The sequence below is a fragment of the Neoarius graeffei genome, chromosome 4, assembly GCF_027579695.1.
Source record: "Neoarius graeffei isolate fNeoGra1 chromosome 4, fNeoGra1.pri, whole genome shotgun sequence".
NCBI lineage: Eukaryota > Metazoa > Chordata > Actinopteri > Siluriformes > Ariidae > Neoarius > Neoarius graeffei.
In genome coordinates this window covers 17,272,355-17,286,511 of record NC_083572.1, presented here as the reverse complement: position 1 = coordinate 17,286,511, position 14,157 = coordinate 17,272,355, and the positions used below count along the sequence as shown (strand labels likewise).

Below are 14,157 nucleotides of genomic sequence, written 5' to 3'. Positions count from 1 at the left end.
TGCTTTGATAGTGGCCTTCAGCGTATCTGTATTTTTGGGTCGGGTGTTTCTCATCTTCCTCTTGACAATACCCCATAGATTCTCTACGGGGTTCAGGTCAGGCAAGTTGGCTGGCCAATCAAACACAGTAATATCATGGTCAGCAAACCATTTGGTAGTAGTTTTGGCACTGTAGGTAGGTGCTAAGTCCTGCTGGAAAAGGAAATCAGCATCTCCAAAAAGCTCGTCAGCAGACGGAAGCATGAAGTGCCCTAAAATCTCCTGGTAGATGGCTGTGTTGACTTTGGACTTGATAAAATACAGTGGACCAACACCAGCAGATGACATGGCACCCCAAATCATCACAGACTGTGGAAACTTCACACTGGGCTTCAAACACCTTGGATTCTGTGCCTCTCCATTCTTCCTCCAGACTCTAGAACCGTGATTTCCAAATTAAATGCAAAATGTACTTTCATCTGAAAAGAGGACTTTAGACCACTGAGCAACAGTCCATTTCTTTCTCTCCTTAGCCCAGATAAGACACTTCTGACATTGTCTCTGGCTCAGGAGTAGTTTGATATTAGGAATGCGAAAGTTGTATCCCCTTTCTTGAAGATGTCTGTTCGTGATGGGTCTTGATACACTGACACCAGCCTCAGTCCACTCCTTGTGAAGCTCTCCCAAGTTCTTGAATCAACTTTTCTTGACAATCCTCTCAAGACTGTGGCCATCCATGTTGCTTGTACACCTTTTCCAGCCACCCTTTTCAGCAATGACCTTTTGTGGCTTACCCTCCTTGTGGAGGGCATCAGTGATCATCTTCTGGACAACAGTCAAGTCAGCAGTCTTCCCCATGATTGTGGTTGTGTGTACTGAACTAGACCGAGAGATACACCGTGTTCATACTGTTTTACTCAAACTCGAAATGAAATATTCTAATATTTTGAGATTTTTTTTAATGTTTTTGTACTGTATGCCATACTGATTAAAATTAAAATAGAAAAATGCTTGAAACATTTTAGTTTGTGTAATGAGTATAATATAACTTTCACTTTCTTAAATAACTGATGGAAAATATTGAACTTTTTCACAATATTCTAATTTTTTGAGATGCACTAGTACATGTGAAACTGCTCACAACTTGTTACCCCTTATTGGTGAAAGTGATGCTGTTACACAGCTATCCCTTTGTCACAACCATCCCCAGTCTCCCCTATCGCACATTGTAGAAAATGACACGTGCAAGTACCAATAATTGCACATTGCTCAAAGTCAAACTAAGTATTGACTGTATAAAAACAAACAGTTTTGGGATACGTTGGTAAACGGATTCTGAGTGCATCTCACCCACCTCCTCCAAATAGGTCCTGCTCAAGGAATCTGAATTCCTGAAGTCTAACTCACAACTTCCCACAAGGGCGGAACTTAAAGCACCAAGTGTCCGTGCAAGATCACAGGCTTAAAAACACCCAAGAAAATAAACGACACAAAGCCAAAGTGGAAAATCCGAGGTCATGTTTAAGACAAGAATCCAATCGCACAGATAAGCAGCGAGACCGACCGCAAGTACACGGTCCTTACACCACATGACCTTTATTCGCAAACGACGCCTGCAGACACTGCAGGTAAGCATCAAGCCAATCATTAGCTGAGGTTCAAGTCTTCGTTAAATGCTGAACAAAAAGATACGGAGACTGGAATTACCCCCAAATTACCTTCCAGTAAGAGCATGCACCAGTGTTTTATTCCTCTTACACCACAGCAGGACACCTCTGCTGACTGATTTTTTTTTTCTTTCTTCAATATACACATGCTGTACATTTTATCCTTTGTTACATTTACTGCTGTTGAATGTCCATGAAACAAGTTCCTGTTATTACTTACATTACATTACAACGATCATCCCTTTCACTAGTCACACTCTCTAAAATAAAAATGCAGCTTGTCCTGTTATTGGGAAACCACAAACCTCTGTCCTGAGGACACGCCCATGTCAGAAAACTTCAAGTTAAAGCCTTACCCTGACAGTTTCAAAGCACGGACACTCCCAAAATGTTAAATAATTCCATGCATTTTATATTCGTACGCATGCGGCATGTCGCCAAACAAGTCCCTGTATTAGTCGTTACTATGGAAGTCATCAGGCCTCGATGAGAGACGTGGGGCTTGCAATTAATTACCCAATTATTGACGAGACCAGTGTTTCTCAATCCTCCTCTTGGAGCCCCCGCTATCTGCATATCTCCCATCTAGCCCTGCTCCGAACCAAACACCCCTGATTGACTAAACATGATCTTGATTAAATCAGGGGCACTTTTCTGATGTGTCCAGTCAGGTAGGTAGAGCAGGTGGATCCCAGGATTGAGAAACAATGAACTACACTGGAAGGCGAGACATTCAAACAACAAACCCTACTGTTTAAAAAATATTCGGGTCATGCTGTACACCCCCCCCCAGAATTTGCATAACATAATAGGCTTTTCCATTTTATGACAAGAAAATTCACTTGTTACGTGGCCAACCTTCCCAATTACACCAGTCCCTGGTTTCTTCAGACTGTGGCCAAACCCCTGCACTGCACTTCACACTTTAACCTGTATGTTCATGCAAATCATCCCCTTTAATTAAAAAATAAAATTTATGGCAATACTGTTAGAAAAAAACGTTACACATTCATTTATTTTCCTCTCTAAACCAAGAGGTTGGCATCATGATTTTCCGTACCAGCGTACACCATCATTCCAGCCTTGCGTTCACACCAAACCAACCAGAGGTCATTCATTTTCTATGCGGTGGCGTCAGAATCAAGTTGAAGTCCCGGCAACGATGTGGTTCGGCGGCAACCAAATGGAATTTCGAAGTGTGCGCTGTTACGGCATGGCTCGTAAACTCGCCGCAGCATAAAAAGGGAGACCACACAAAAGGTTACGGATTGAATTGTAAACTTTTATTTATAATTACCAGTTTTCCAAACGTCTAGGGTAAACGTATGTGGTGGAAAGGATGGCGTGGATGAGTGAAGGTGCATGTCAGTTATGTAGTCAATGTAGAGGCAAAAAAGAAAGAAGGGGAAGAAAGTAAGAGATACCCCTTTTCCACCAAATCAGTTCCAGGGCTGGTTCGGGGCCAGTGCTGGTTCACAACTCGTTCAACTTGCGAGCCAGCTGAGAACCAGTTTGCTTTTCCATAGCTCGCGGTGCTAAGCGGAGCCACGTCATTACGTTGCTGTATACGTCAGTTACGGCACTACGTTTACATAAACCTTGGCGCGAATATCAAAAGCAAAAACACGGAAGAAGCAGCAGCGGCAACAACAATAATAATGGACGGCTTCTCGTCACTTAAAAGTGGCGATCTTTCGCGGTCTCGTTATTGTTGTTGGTCTTAACAACTCCGCCCCCCCGCTGACATAAGCGGTTCTTTCCTCTGGCCCAGCAGAGAGTTGGTGCTAGCCTGGAACCAGTTTTTCTGGCCCCAGAGCCAGTTCTTTGTCAGTGGAAACAGAAAACCCGGTTCCAAACTAAGCACTGGCCCCGAACCAGCCCTGGAACTGCTTTGGTGGAAAAGGGGCAAGAGAGTGCAGATAAAATGACTGTGCGTCCACACACAGCCAGTAGGTGCCTCCTGAAGGAGAGCAAAGCTCCACCTTATGTTTCAGGTACGCCACCCAGGTGTAACAAATGTTAATTATCCCGCCTGACAACAGCCTTGCCTGTGCACTGGCGAGCTGATGCCAGGAGGGGGCTCAGGACGTAACAGCGCGCTGCTCTAAAGAACCCCACAGAACACGGTCGTGTAAATTTTGGTTCTGTTCAAACTGTTCCCCGAGTAGCCTACCATGGACGAGAAACTGAGCACTGCTGTGGCGGTTTTCCCGATTATTACGTATCCCTGTGTGCATACTAGGGCTGGGAATCGATCCGGATTTCCTGGATCGATTCGATTTCGATTCATTAGGTCATGATCCGATTCGATCCACGATTCGATTCGATATCGATTCATGTACATATTGCTGTATTGTCACTTTAAAACTTTTAAATAAAAACTGACCCTATTGACAAACAGCTCCATGTCTGTTTGTGCTTGTATCTGTGTATGTGTAAGAGGGACACACAGAGACAAGAGTTCAAGTTTGAAAGAAAGCTTATTTATTTTGGAATGAAACATATCCAGGTTTTATTTGAAGTCTAAATCAAAATTATAACATTTGGTGGCCCTCTTTTAGTTAAATAACATACCCAGGTCTGGGTTTCTGACCACAAAAAAATAGCTCATCAGTCAAGAAATTATGTTTGACTGATAAGTCTCAGAGTGTAACAAACTGACATTTGGTGGCCCTCTTCTAGTTAAATAACATACCCAGGTCTGGGTTTCTGAACACACAAAAAAAATAGCTCATCAGTCAAGAAATTACTGTCTCGCTTAGATGTTTTCGGCTGGGCAAGACGTAGCGTGGCTCTAACCTCTTTACTAGTAGCCTAAACCCAGCATTTTCGACTACGCTGTAGGGGCGGAGGTCTTTACAAATAAAGATCCCGACTCCCTCTGTAATGCCGCTTTTCCACTACAAACGCGGCTGAGTCGGGCTGAGCCGTGCCGTGCTGAGTCGAGCTGAGCGGGGCTGTTGGCGTTGCATTTCGACTACAACTGCGCTGAACCGTGCTGGCTGGAAGTGGGTGGACACATTGGGTGGAGTTAGCGAAAGTGGGTGGACGTCACGTGATGTCATTAGGCAGCGCAAACAGTGACATCAGTGACCTTTTAAGCGGTAGTCTCACGACCCGAATAGTAAACAATAAACATGGAGGACATGGAGTCGTTAGTGTGGCTGGTCTTGGTGCTGTGGCTTCTTGTTACCGACAACGCGGACAGATACTGGCAAGAGCGTATAGATGAGGCGAGGCGCATAAGGCTTCAGAAATTCTCGTAATTCTTCTCCTTCCGGGTTTGCGGTGTTTACAGATCCCAGCGCGCTCGCGGTGCGTGTGTGGGCATGTGAGGACACTCCTCCTCACCAATCAGTGCACAGGGGAGTGTCTGCTCACGCCCCCAACCTCACTCGGCACGGCTTGGCTCGCTTCAGCCCCACTCCAAAACGGTGCGAGTTTTAGGGGCTAAGCAGGGCTGAAACGAGCCGAGTCGTGCTGGTTTTTGGTAGTCGAAACGCGAGCCGTGTCGGGCTGAAGTGAGCTGAAGTGAGCTGAAAAAGGGTAGTGGAAAAGGGCCATAAGGCTCATAGCACGCTTAGACTGTGGGGGAAATTTCACACCAAATGCATTTTCAAGTGCCGTCTGCTTCGCGTCAGGTTTAGCGCTAGCTGTCTCGGGGTGGTGCCTGGATAAATGGTTTCTTTAGATTGGTGGTATTGCCCAGATATTTTACTTCTATTTGGCACAACTTGCAAACTGCATTCGTTTTGTCCAGTTCGTCTCTGTCCTCATACCGTTTGAAGCCGAAGTGTTTCCACACATCCGACTTCATCCCCGGCGGTGTTTTTAACCGGGCAGCTTCGTCCATCTTCTTGTTTTCTTTATAAGTTTTGTTTTACCGGCACCCGCTTTTATAGTGCTCCTTGCGCGTTGGAGAAAATAGTCCCTTGCGCGTTCGAGAAAATAGTGTTATAGGCACCTGGAAGAAATCGATTCACATGTTGTTGGATCGATATCGTGTTTTTTTCGCGTGAATCGATATCGAATCGTGGATCGATTTTTTGACCACAGCTCTAGTGCATACAGGGACATAAATTAAAAAAAAAAAAGCAACTATCAGGAGAAAGGGGTCAGAAACCGTACTTGTTTCAAGTAAGTTGGCGAAGTCCATAATACCATTTGTGAAAACAGAAGGGAATTGCAGGATAATGAGCACCACAGCATGCAAGATAGTGTTGGCTGTTTGCTTACACGTGACCTGGATGATGCTGTCGACCGGGAGATGAATTGGATATGTTAAAACGAAAGCAGTCACCATCGCTGATTTTTTTTTTAAAGCAACTGTGTGGGTCGACACAGTCTCCCTAATAGTATCGTTAACCCATGTTTTTCAATTATTGTACTTTTAAAAACTATTTATTAAAATACAAAACATACCAGGTGATGCATGTTTGCTTTGCGGCCCTTTTAAATAAAGTTTGCAAGACGAAACATTCTGAACGACCTCGTAGCCACTACCTATTTCATCTACATCACAGTGTCCACGTCGTTGGCAGGGCTGCGAAAGCGGATTTCAATGCCCTCGCTGTGTTTGGGGTGAACGCAGGGGAACAGTCTTTGTTCGTGTTCTATTTATACGTCATACATTTGGGCGAGTAACACCCAAGAATTGTTGAAGTGATAATTTGGGTTGACAAAAGATTGAAATTAATATGTTATGTGATACACACACACACAGAAGGGGGTTGTGGCTAGGTGCGTCACAAATCCAACACCTTACAACAGTCAGAAAGACTGGGGGAACCAGTTCCTCCAAGAGATTTTTTTTCTGGATGGCTTCAAATTTCATTGCCAGCCACAAGCTTTTTCCCCCCCCCCTCTTTAAGAGAACGCCTGCAAACCACCCATTGCACTGCACTGAAAGCACAGACCTGAAAGCTTTTTATTCTTCCTTTTTGATAACGTTGAGCGCCTGCTATACAACTTCCTGTCAATTAGCTGTTACTATAGAAACGGTAACGTATCAGAACAAGCGCTTGAATACAAGCCTGCGATTTGAATTAGTCAGCGCTGCTGTCAGAGAAAATTCATCACCACCTTCTAACCAATCAGATTCGAGAATTCAGCAGCACTGTGGTATCAGGAACCTGCGCTGAAGTTCATCACCGAGCCTGAAGGACCTGCACATGGCAGAAAAGTGACTCATACTTTGATTATCCAGTGCTTGACTGTTGATGTACCAAGCCCAGGGACACATGCCTGTGATGTAAATAGACCGGGGCATGATAAGGCAATCATTAACACGGACTTGCCGAACTGGTCCTGTACATTGGCTTTCTCTCTCGTTTTTTTTTGGGGGGGGGATGGACAGACAGACACGACAAAATACATGAACACCAAGATTCGATAACCATTCATTCATGTTTCTGGAACACAGAGTTTCTGCACTGATCAAAGAACCCAAACATGATGAGCAGTGTGTGAAGTTGGGTGTAGCATCCAGAGCGCAGTTTAGCTGTGATGGAACAGCATGCCATGAGTCTGAGGAGTGGCACGGGTGTGGTAGATACTAATTTACACCCACGACACACATACCAAAAGACATCAACGTGGCACAAGGCTTCCCCAAGTGGAGGAAATGGGAAACATTTTCTGTACAACAAGGCCAATCATGCATATGCCTTCCCCCGACAAGACTTCTAGAAGGTGCGCTTTGCCATTCTTGACATAGGCTACATCCACACGACAACGGCAACGAGATGTTATTTAAAAAAATATCGCGTCCAAATGGGCAACGATTAGTAAAATATCAGGTCCATATGGCGACGCAACACTTGCTGAAAACGATGCAATACACATGCCACACCTCTAGGGGCGCTGTAAGATGGTACCTTCGGAGACACCAGAACAATAGAAGTAGTAAGGACGCATGCGCATAAACTATTATGCGCGAGACTTCATATTAGCCACAAACTCAGGAAAATCTGTTCGTAAAATTGTTATAATGACCAAATACAATGAAAAGTATTTTTCCAGTCTCACCTGTGAAAGGTAATCCCATGTGATCTCGTTTGGACGGTAAACCTGTTGGTACAGTTAAACGCAGCACATGAATGAGGCATCTTTATTCTCCGCTTTGACCCATCCAATATGGCGGCGAGGATGACGTATGATTCTACGCGGAAGGCGGCGTCTTTAATGGTCAGGAATAAATTGAATGCTACACGTTGATGGATTAATTTGTTGTTCTACGCCCTTTGAGGAATGTATTGTAGGACTTAAACCAACATCTGAAGAGGTGAGATCGCTCCTTTTTTTCCCTATTTTTGCTGGCGGGATTGACTCTGCCCTAAGGGCTATTTTCTCTCTCTCTCACTTTGCACCATTACACAATAAATGTTCACAGTGAAAATATTTTGTAAGCACGTTTCATGAACCAAGTTATAGGATTTGACGACAACTCGCATTGAGTTCGCTACACTTCTACCCAGCGTGAAGCACTGACAGTCATGTGGTTGTGACGTCATCGTAAACAAATCCGTTCTACTCATCCAGACGACTTCGCAACGGCAACGTTGCCAGATCTTTCCACTCTGGAACCCGTTCTCAAAAGATTGCGTTTTGGGGCACCCAAAACGCCGGTGCCGTGTGGACCCCAGGCCTAAACGATAAACAATTGTATCGGATTCACCTGAATCCGTTGCCGTGTGGACAGGGCCTTAAACGGGAACTGAAGGTCATTTTTAAACTTGCTTTATTTCTTAATGTGTTATTCAATTACATTTTTGGTTTTAGTAACCTTGTATCGTGACTCATATTGGTAACTAATTGCAATTAAATATTATACTTATCGGCGACTCTCTCTGTGCAATACTTTTATAATGTGCAATACCTCACTCCATAATGTGAAACGCAACACGTTCACCTCAGGACTGTGCACCTTACACAGCACATGCACCAAGTCTGTGCACCTTACCTTGCAATACTTCAAAATGTGTAATATTTTATAATCTGACTCTCTCTCGTGCAATAATTTATAACGTGCAATACTCGGGGCCGCGTTAACCCTTGCCGAGGCCCTGAGCAGACACCCCCCCGAGGCCCCGCCCCCGCCTGCTGTCAACTGCGCTCAGCAAATTCACCCCCTCAGATGTGCCTGTCTAACTAGACACAAACTTAAATAATGACAGTGGCACAATTAGAAATACTACTGAACGATAAAACTTTATATCCATCAACATCTACACTACCGTTCAAAAGTTTGGGGTCACTTTGAAATGTCCTTATTTTTGAAAGAAAAGCACTGTTCTTTTCAATGAAGATCACTTTAAACTAATCAGAAATCCACTCTATACATTGCTAATGTGGTAAATGACTATTCTAGCTGCAAATGTCTGGTTTTTGGTGCAATATCTCCATAGGTGTATAGAGGCCCATTTCCAGCAACTCTCACTCCAGTGTTCTAATGGTACAATGTGTTTGCTCATTGCCTCAGAAGGCTAATGGATGATTAGAAAACCCTTGTACAATCATGTTAGCACAGCTGAAAACAGTTGAGCTCTTTAGAGAAGCTATAAAACTGACCTTCCTTTGAGCAGATTGAGTTTCTGGAGCATCACATTTGTGGGGTCGATTAAATGCTCAAAATGGCCAGAAAAATGTCTTGACTATATTTTCTATTCATTTTACAACTTATGGTGGGAAATAAAAGTGTGACTTTTCATGGAAAACACAAAATTGTCTGGGTGACCCCAAACTTTTGAACAGTAGTGTATTTAATCGAGAAAAAGCAATGGTGAAATAGGCAATTGCATGGTGAAAAAATCCAGACGTCACGGTTAACTAAACTTTGGCCTTAAGAACCCTTTGAGTGAGTCAATGAACAACATGTCAAGAACATAACCTTGGCCTACAACAGTTTCTTTAGTATTCAGAACAAGAACATTCATTTGGTATATAACCTTTCGTTTTCATTTTGGAATCCAGGCAACTTTTAACTTGTGAAAACAAAGAGCGATAACAAAGAAAGAAAAATATCTTGCTTCTCAAAAATAAATCTCAAAATGTTAGGCTATGTGAAACATTTCATCCTTTCACACACGTAATGTCCCAAACAGCAGTGGCACACAGCTTTGCGCATTCAGTTTGACAGCCATGGGTCAACTTACAAGGGCACTTTCCTACTTTTCTGGAACGCGAAGTCAATAATTAAATCATTGAACTCAAGCTGGCGTAGCGTGTGAAGACATGGTGGACAGTGATCGTATTGACAATGACGGGTGATTTATGCGACGGGACAAGGTGGGCTTCCTTACGGGTGGCGAAATGCATCAGGAATGTTATCAATATGATCAAAACTTCTGAAAATATTGTTTCAGATTTTCCGATCTCGCTACCTCCGAGGCCCCGGGCAGCTGCCCATGAAGCCCATTAGGATAACGCGTCCTTGGCAATACTTTATAATGTGACTCTCTGTGCAATACTTTATAATGTGCAATGAGCAATACCTCACTCTATAATGTGTAACACAACACACACACCTCAGGACTGTGCACCTTACCCCCCTTACACCCCCCCCTTTTTTCCTCCCTTCCTCTCTCTCTCTCTACACGCTGTTTGCACTGTTATTGGAGATGCTTTAATCTCATTGTACATGTGTATAGTGACGATAAAAGGCATTCTATTCTATTCGGTTTTTAGCAGTGTTTAATTTAGTTCGTTTGGTCCACGGCAGGCATTGCTTATCCATGCGATCACCATGAGACTTCGAAACGTGAAGCGTCAGCCAGGTGTCAGTGTCGCCATTTTGAAAACTGTTTTCCAAACGAAACATTACACAAAAACGAGTTTAAATGACAATTACTGCCTACTTTTTTTCAAACTTTCCTGACTGCTATCAAAAACAACTTCTGGCTTGATTACGTCAGCATTCGAAAGAGGGTGCGTGCGTCTTTTGACAACCCCCGTGTCCGAAATCACTCCCTACTCACTACATAGGGTACTATATAGTGAGGATGCCATTTTGTAGTGCTGTCCGAAACCTTAGTGAGGATTATTTACACCCTATATAGTGCACTCAAAGTATCCCACAATGCATCATGAAAAGTAGAGTACAACAGTGGCCACTAACCAAAGAAATATATCCCATCATGCATTGCAGTCGCGCTGAAAAATCAAATTAGAGTCTCAAATTTGATTTAATAAAAGGCAGCGGCAAAGAAGAAATTATTCAGCCTTGATTAAAAAAAACACTGAAAGATGTAGGTACTTTGTATTGATTAATGTAGGAAATGCGCTCGGTATAATATGGGTTTATCACAAAAATACATGCATGTGCTTATTATTTTAAAAACCCACCAGCCGGCTGATCTGGCAAGTTTTAATTGTGCGACAGTAATGACGTAAATACCAGCGTGACGGACTAGTGTCTGAAAGCGTTTTACCAATGAGCTCACTATATAGTCCTCTATACAGTAATTCCCTATATAGGGAGTAGTGAACGAGTAAGTGATTTCGGACACAGGCTTGGTCACTTTGATTTCCGCTGTACATTTTACTTCCATCCTACGATGTCTCGTACAAGTCTCAACGAATCTTGTTTACGGCCATTGCTTTGACATATGGACTGATATATTACAGAGCATATATTTCACACACACTCAACTTGCTATAGTGACAAAATAGCTATCAAAATGCATTCCTATATTTAATAAAATGATAGAATTTTTGATTTAAAAAAAAATTTGCCTTCAAACAAGCAGGTCACCTGCAGATAAGTTAAAATCATCATGTTTTCTACGTAATCAGGCTATTCCCAGCAGTTGTGTCAGTTCGGTTAATCATTAAGGAAAATTAGCATCTTAATTAGCAACAGTGGAATTAAAGTAAATTACAAGATTTAAGCCGATAAGATCAACTGCCCGCCACTCGAATACAAGAGTGTGTGGAGCTAATAGTAGCTGCCCACCACATTTTCAGTAACGCTGTGCAAAAAATAATGGCGCCATGATTCTTTCAGTCCAATTCAAGGAAATTTATTAAAAAAAAAAAAGTTACAGCTTTTAGATGTCCCATTTTACACCAAGAACGTCTACAAGCCTAATCATCAGGTATGTTGGTCAAACCACATTTTCTGTGGTGGGGGAGCCTCAATGAGGCTGTAGCTCATACTGGCCACCGTTACGTGCGAGTTTGAAATCTGATCAATCCTGTAGGAGTAGTGATTTTTGTGAAATTGCATATGACCGGTACAGCTGGATCCATGGCAGGTGGCACCAACTGGTGAACAACTCTTTTTGGAATATGTCTAGAGTCTCCCAGGTGAGTTTCAGTGAAACCGTCCTCACAGCTCACGAAGGGTAGCGTTTAATGTGACTAGTCACCCAAACACTTCAAACACCCATAAAATTATACATGACCGGTGGCGCCACCATTTTGACAACTTTTATACATAGCAACCTGAGGAACACTCCATACGAGTTTGATCAAAAATCTCATCAATCCTGGAGGAGTAGCGATTTTTATGAAATTGCATACGAACCCTGTGTAGCTGCATCCATGGCAGGTGGTGCCACCTGGTGAACAACACTTGTTGGAATACATGTCTTTAGAGTCTTCTGGGTGAGCTTCAGTGAAACCAGCTTCACCCAGCAGTTTACGAAGAGTAGCGTTTAATGTGAGGAGTCATCCAAAAATTTCAGCCACCCATAAAATCGTAAATAAGACAGGTTTTATGCGCACTCACCTGGGGAACACTATGGGAGTTTGATTGAAATCTGATCAATCCTGTCAGAGAAGTATCGATTTTTGTAAACGGACAGCGACGCATGATCGCACAAGCTCGTGAGCTAATAAAAATGAGGAGTGTGCGAGATCATGTGCGCTCACCTGTGCAATGGCAGCCTCATTGTCAGCCAGCCCCAGGAGAAAGATCCGGGCTTTATCGATTTTAACGGGAACAGTGCGACCCCTCCACTCCACCTCACTCATGGTAGCTGCCTGTTTCGCTCGCGTCTGAGTGATCAGAGCCTGGAGAAAGAGAGAGAGGTGAGCGACATGGAATATGATCTGATCCAGTTATTCAGATAAAACTGCACACATATTCGGGTTAATTGTAGCACTGCTGTTTTTTGGGTTTTCTTCCAAGCAACTCATTGTTCTACAAATCACAAGCAACTCTAACTGATCGGTTAAACAAGAACTGTATATAAAAGAATGCCATGTTGTACTTTATAATTGCATTTAATATTGTGGATGACCATGATTAATATCGTGATAGCAGGAACCAAGTCTAGCCCCTGCTTCTCTTATTTCCTCTCTTGAAGGTAATTAGACAAGAAACCAGTATGGACAGATGCAAGCTTTAAAGGACTATCCCTGCTATTCCATAACGATTCCACATGTGACCTGGCTCATCACTGGTTTTAGGAAAAATTTATATATATATATATATATATATATATATATATATATATATATATATATATATATATATATATATATATAAAATTTTTAAAAAAAAAACCCAAACAAATAGTGTGACATCTGACCTCAAGCTTCTCAGCCATCATGCCTCCGCCTCCTCCAGCACTGAGCCTCATCTGCATGAGGTCATTTATAGCATTCTGGTCACCTTTGAAGAAAGGAAAATATTAAAAAAGCCAGCTTTATCACATCAGAAAAATGAAACGTGTGCAGTGTGGCTCTTAGAGGATGGAAACAGTTCCAGGAATGAGAAATCTGAAGCACTGATCATCGAAAGATGTTCCAACATTTAACTGAGCGGAAATGATGAATCGGCTTCATCCACACAGACCAAAAGCCTGCGTACCAACGTGTTGACAGATTTTTATTTTATTTGGTGGGATGCCTCATGTAAAACCCAAATAAAAGTGTTTATCTATTAGAAAAGCCAACAAACTAGACTTTACTACTACAGTAATAATGCAACACCTCACCATTACTATTGGTATTACTGATAAGATGACCATTATCTGAAAGCTCCTTTATAACCGCTGTTGGAGCAAATGCACAGATTAGTTTGTTTTTTTAAATATATGAATACCAATACTATTAGTGAGGTTTGTATACTAGTGCATGTCAAAAAATTAGAACACTGTGAAAGTTAGAGTATAAATACTATATCTCAGTCTAGTTCAGTACGCCACCACGATCATGGGGAAGACTGCTGACTTGACAGTTGTCCAGAAGACAATCAATCATCGACAAGGAGGGTAAGCCACAGGTGGTCACTGCTGAAAAGGTTGGCTGGAAAAGGTGCACAAGCAACAGGGATGACCGCAGCCTTGAGAGGCTTGGCAAGAAGAGTCAATTCAAAAACCTGGAAAAGTTTCACAAAGAGTGGACTGAGACCAGTGTCCGTGCATCAAGAGCCACCACGCACAAACGTCTTCAGGAAAGGGGCTACAACTGTCGCAGTCCTTTTATCAAGCCACTCCTGAACCAGAGACAACGTCCGAAGTGTCTTTCCTGGGCCGGACCCGGCGCCGGGGGTGGGGGGGGTTGT

General features: G+C 42.9%; 1 protein-coding gene across 1 annotated transcript in view; it reads right to left on the bottom strand.

Moving 5' to 3' along the window:
- The window catches only part of srp68 (signal recognition particle 68), a 62,388-nt gene that overhangs the window by 21,558 nt on the left and 26,673 nt on the right, over window positions 1–14,157 (bottom strand). Inside the window, exons 7-8 of the mRNA XM_060918950.1 lie at window positions 13,181–13,263; window positions 12,519–12,659 (exon numbers count right to left, since the gene is read on the bottom strand). Coding sequence (XP_060774933.1) covers window positions 12,519–12,659; window positions 13,181–13,263 — 224 coding nt within the window. The remainder of the gene's footprint in view (window positions 1–12,518; window positions 12,660–13,180; window positions 13,264–14,157) is intronic.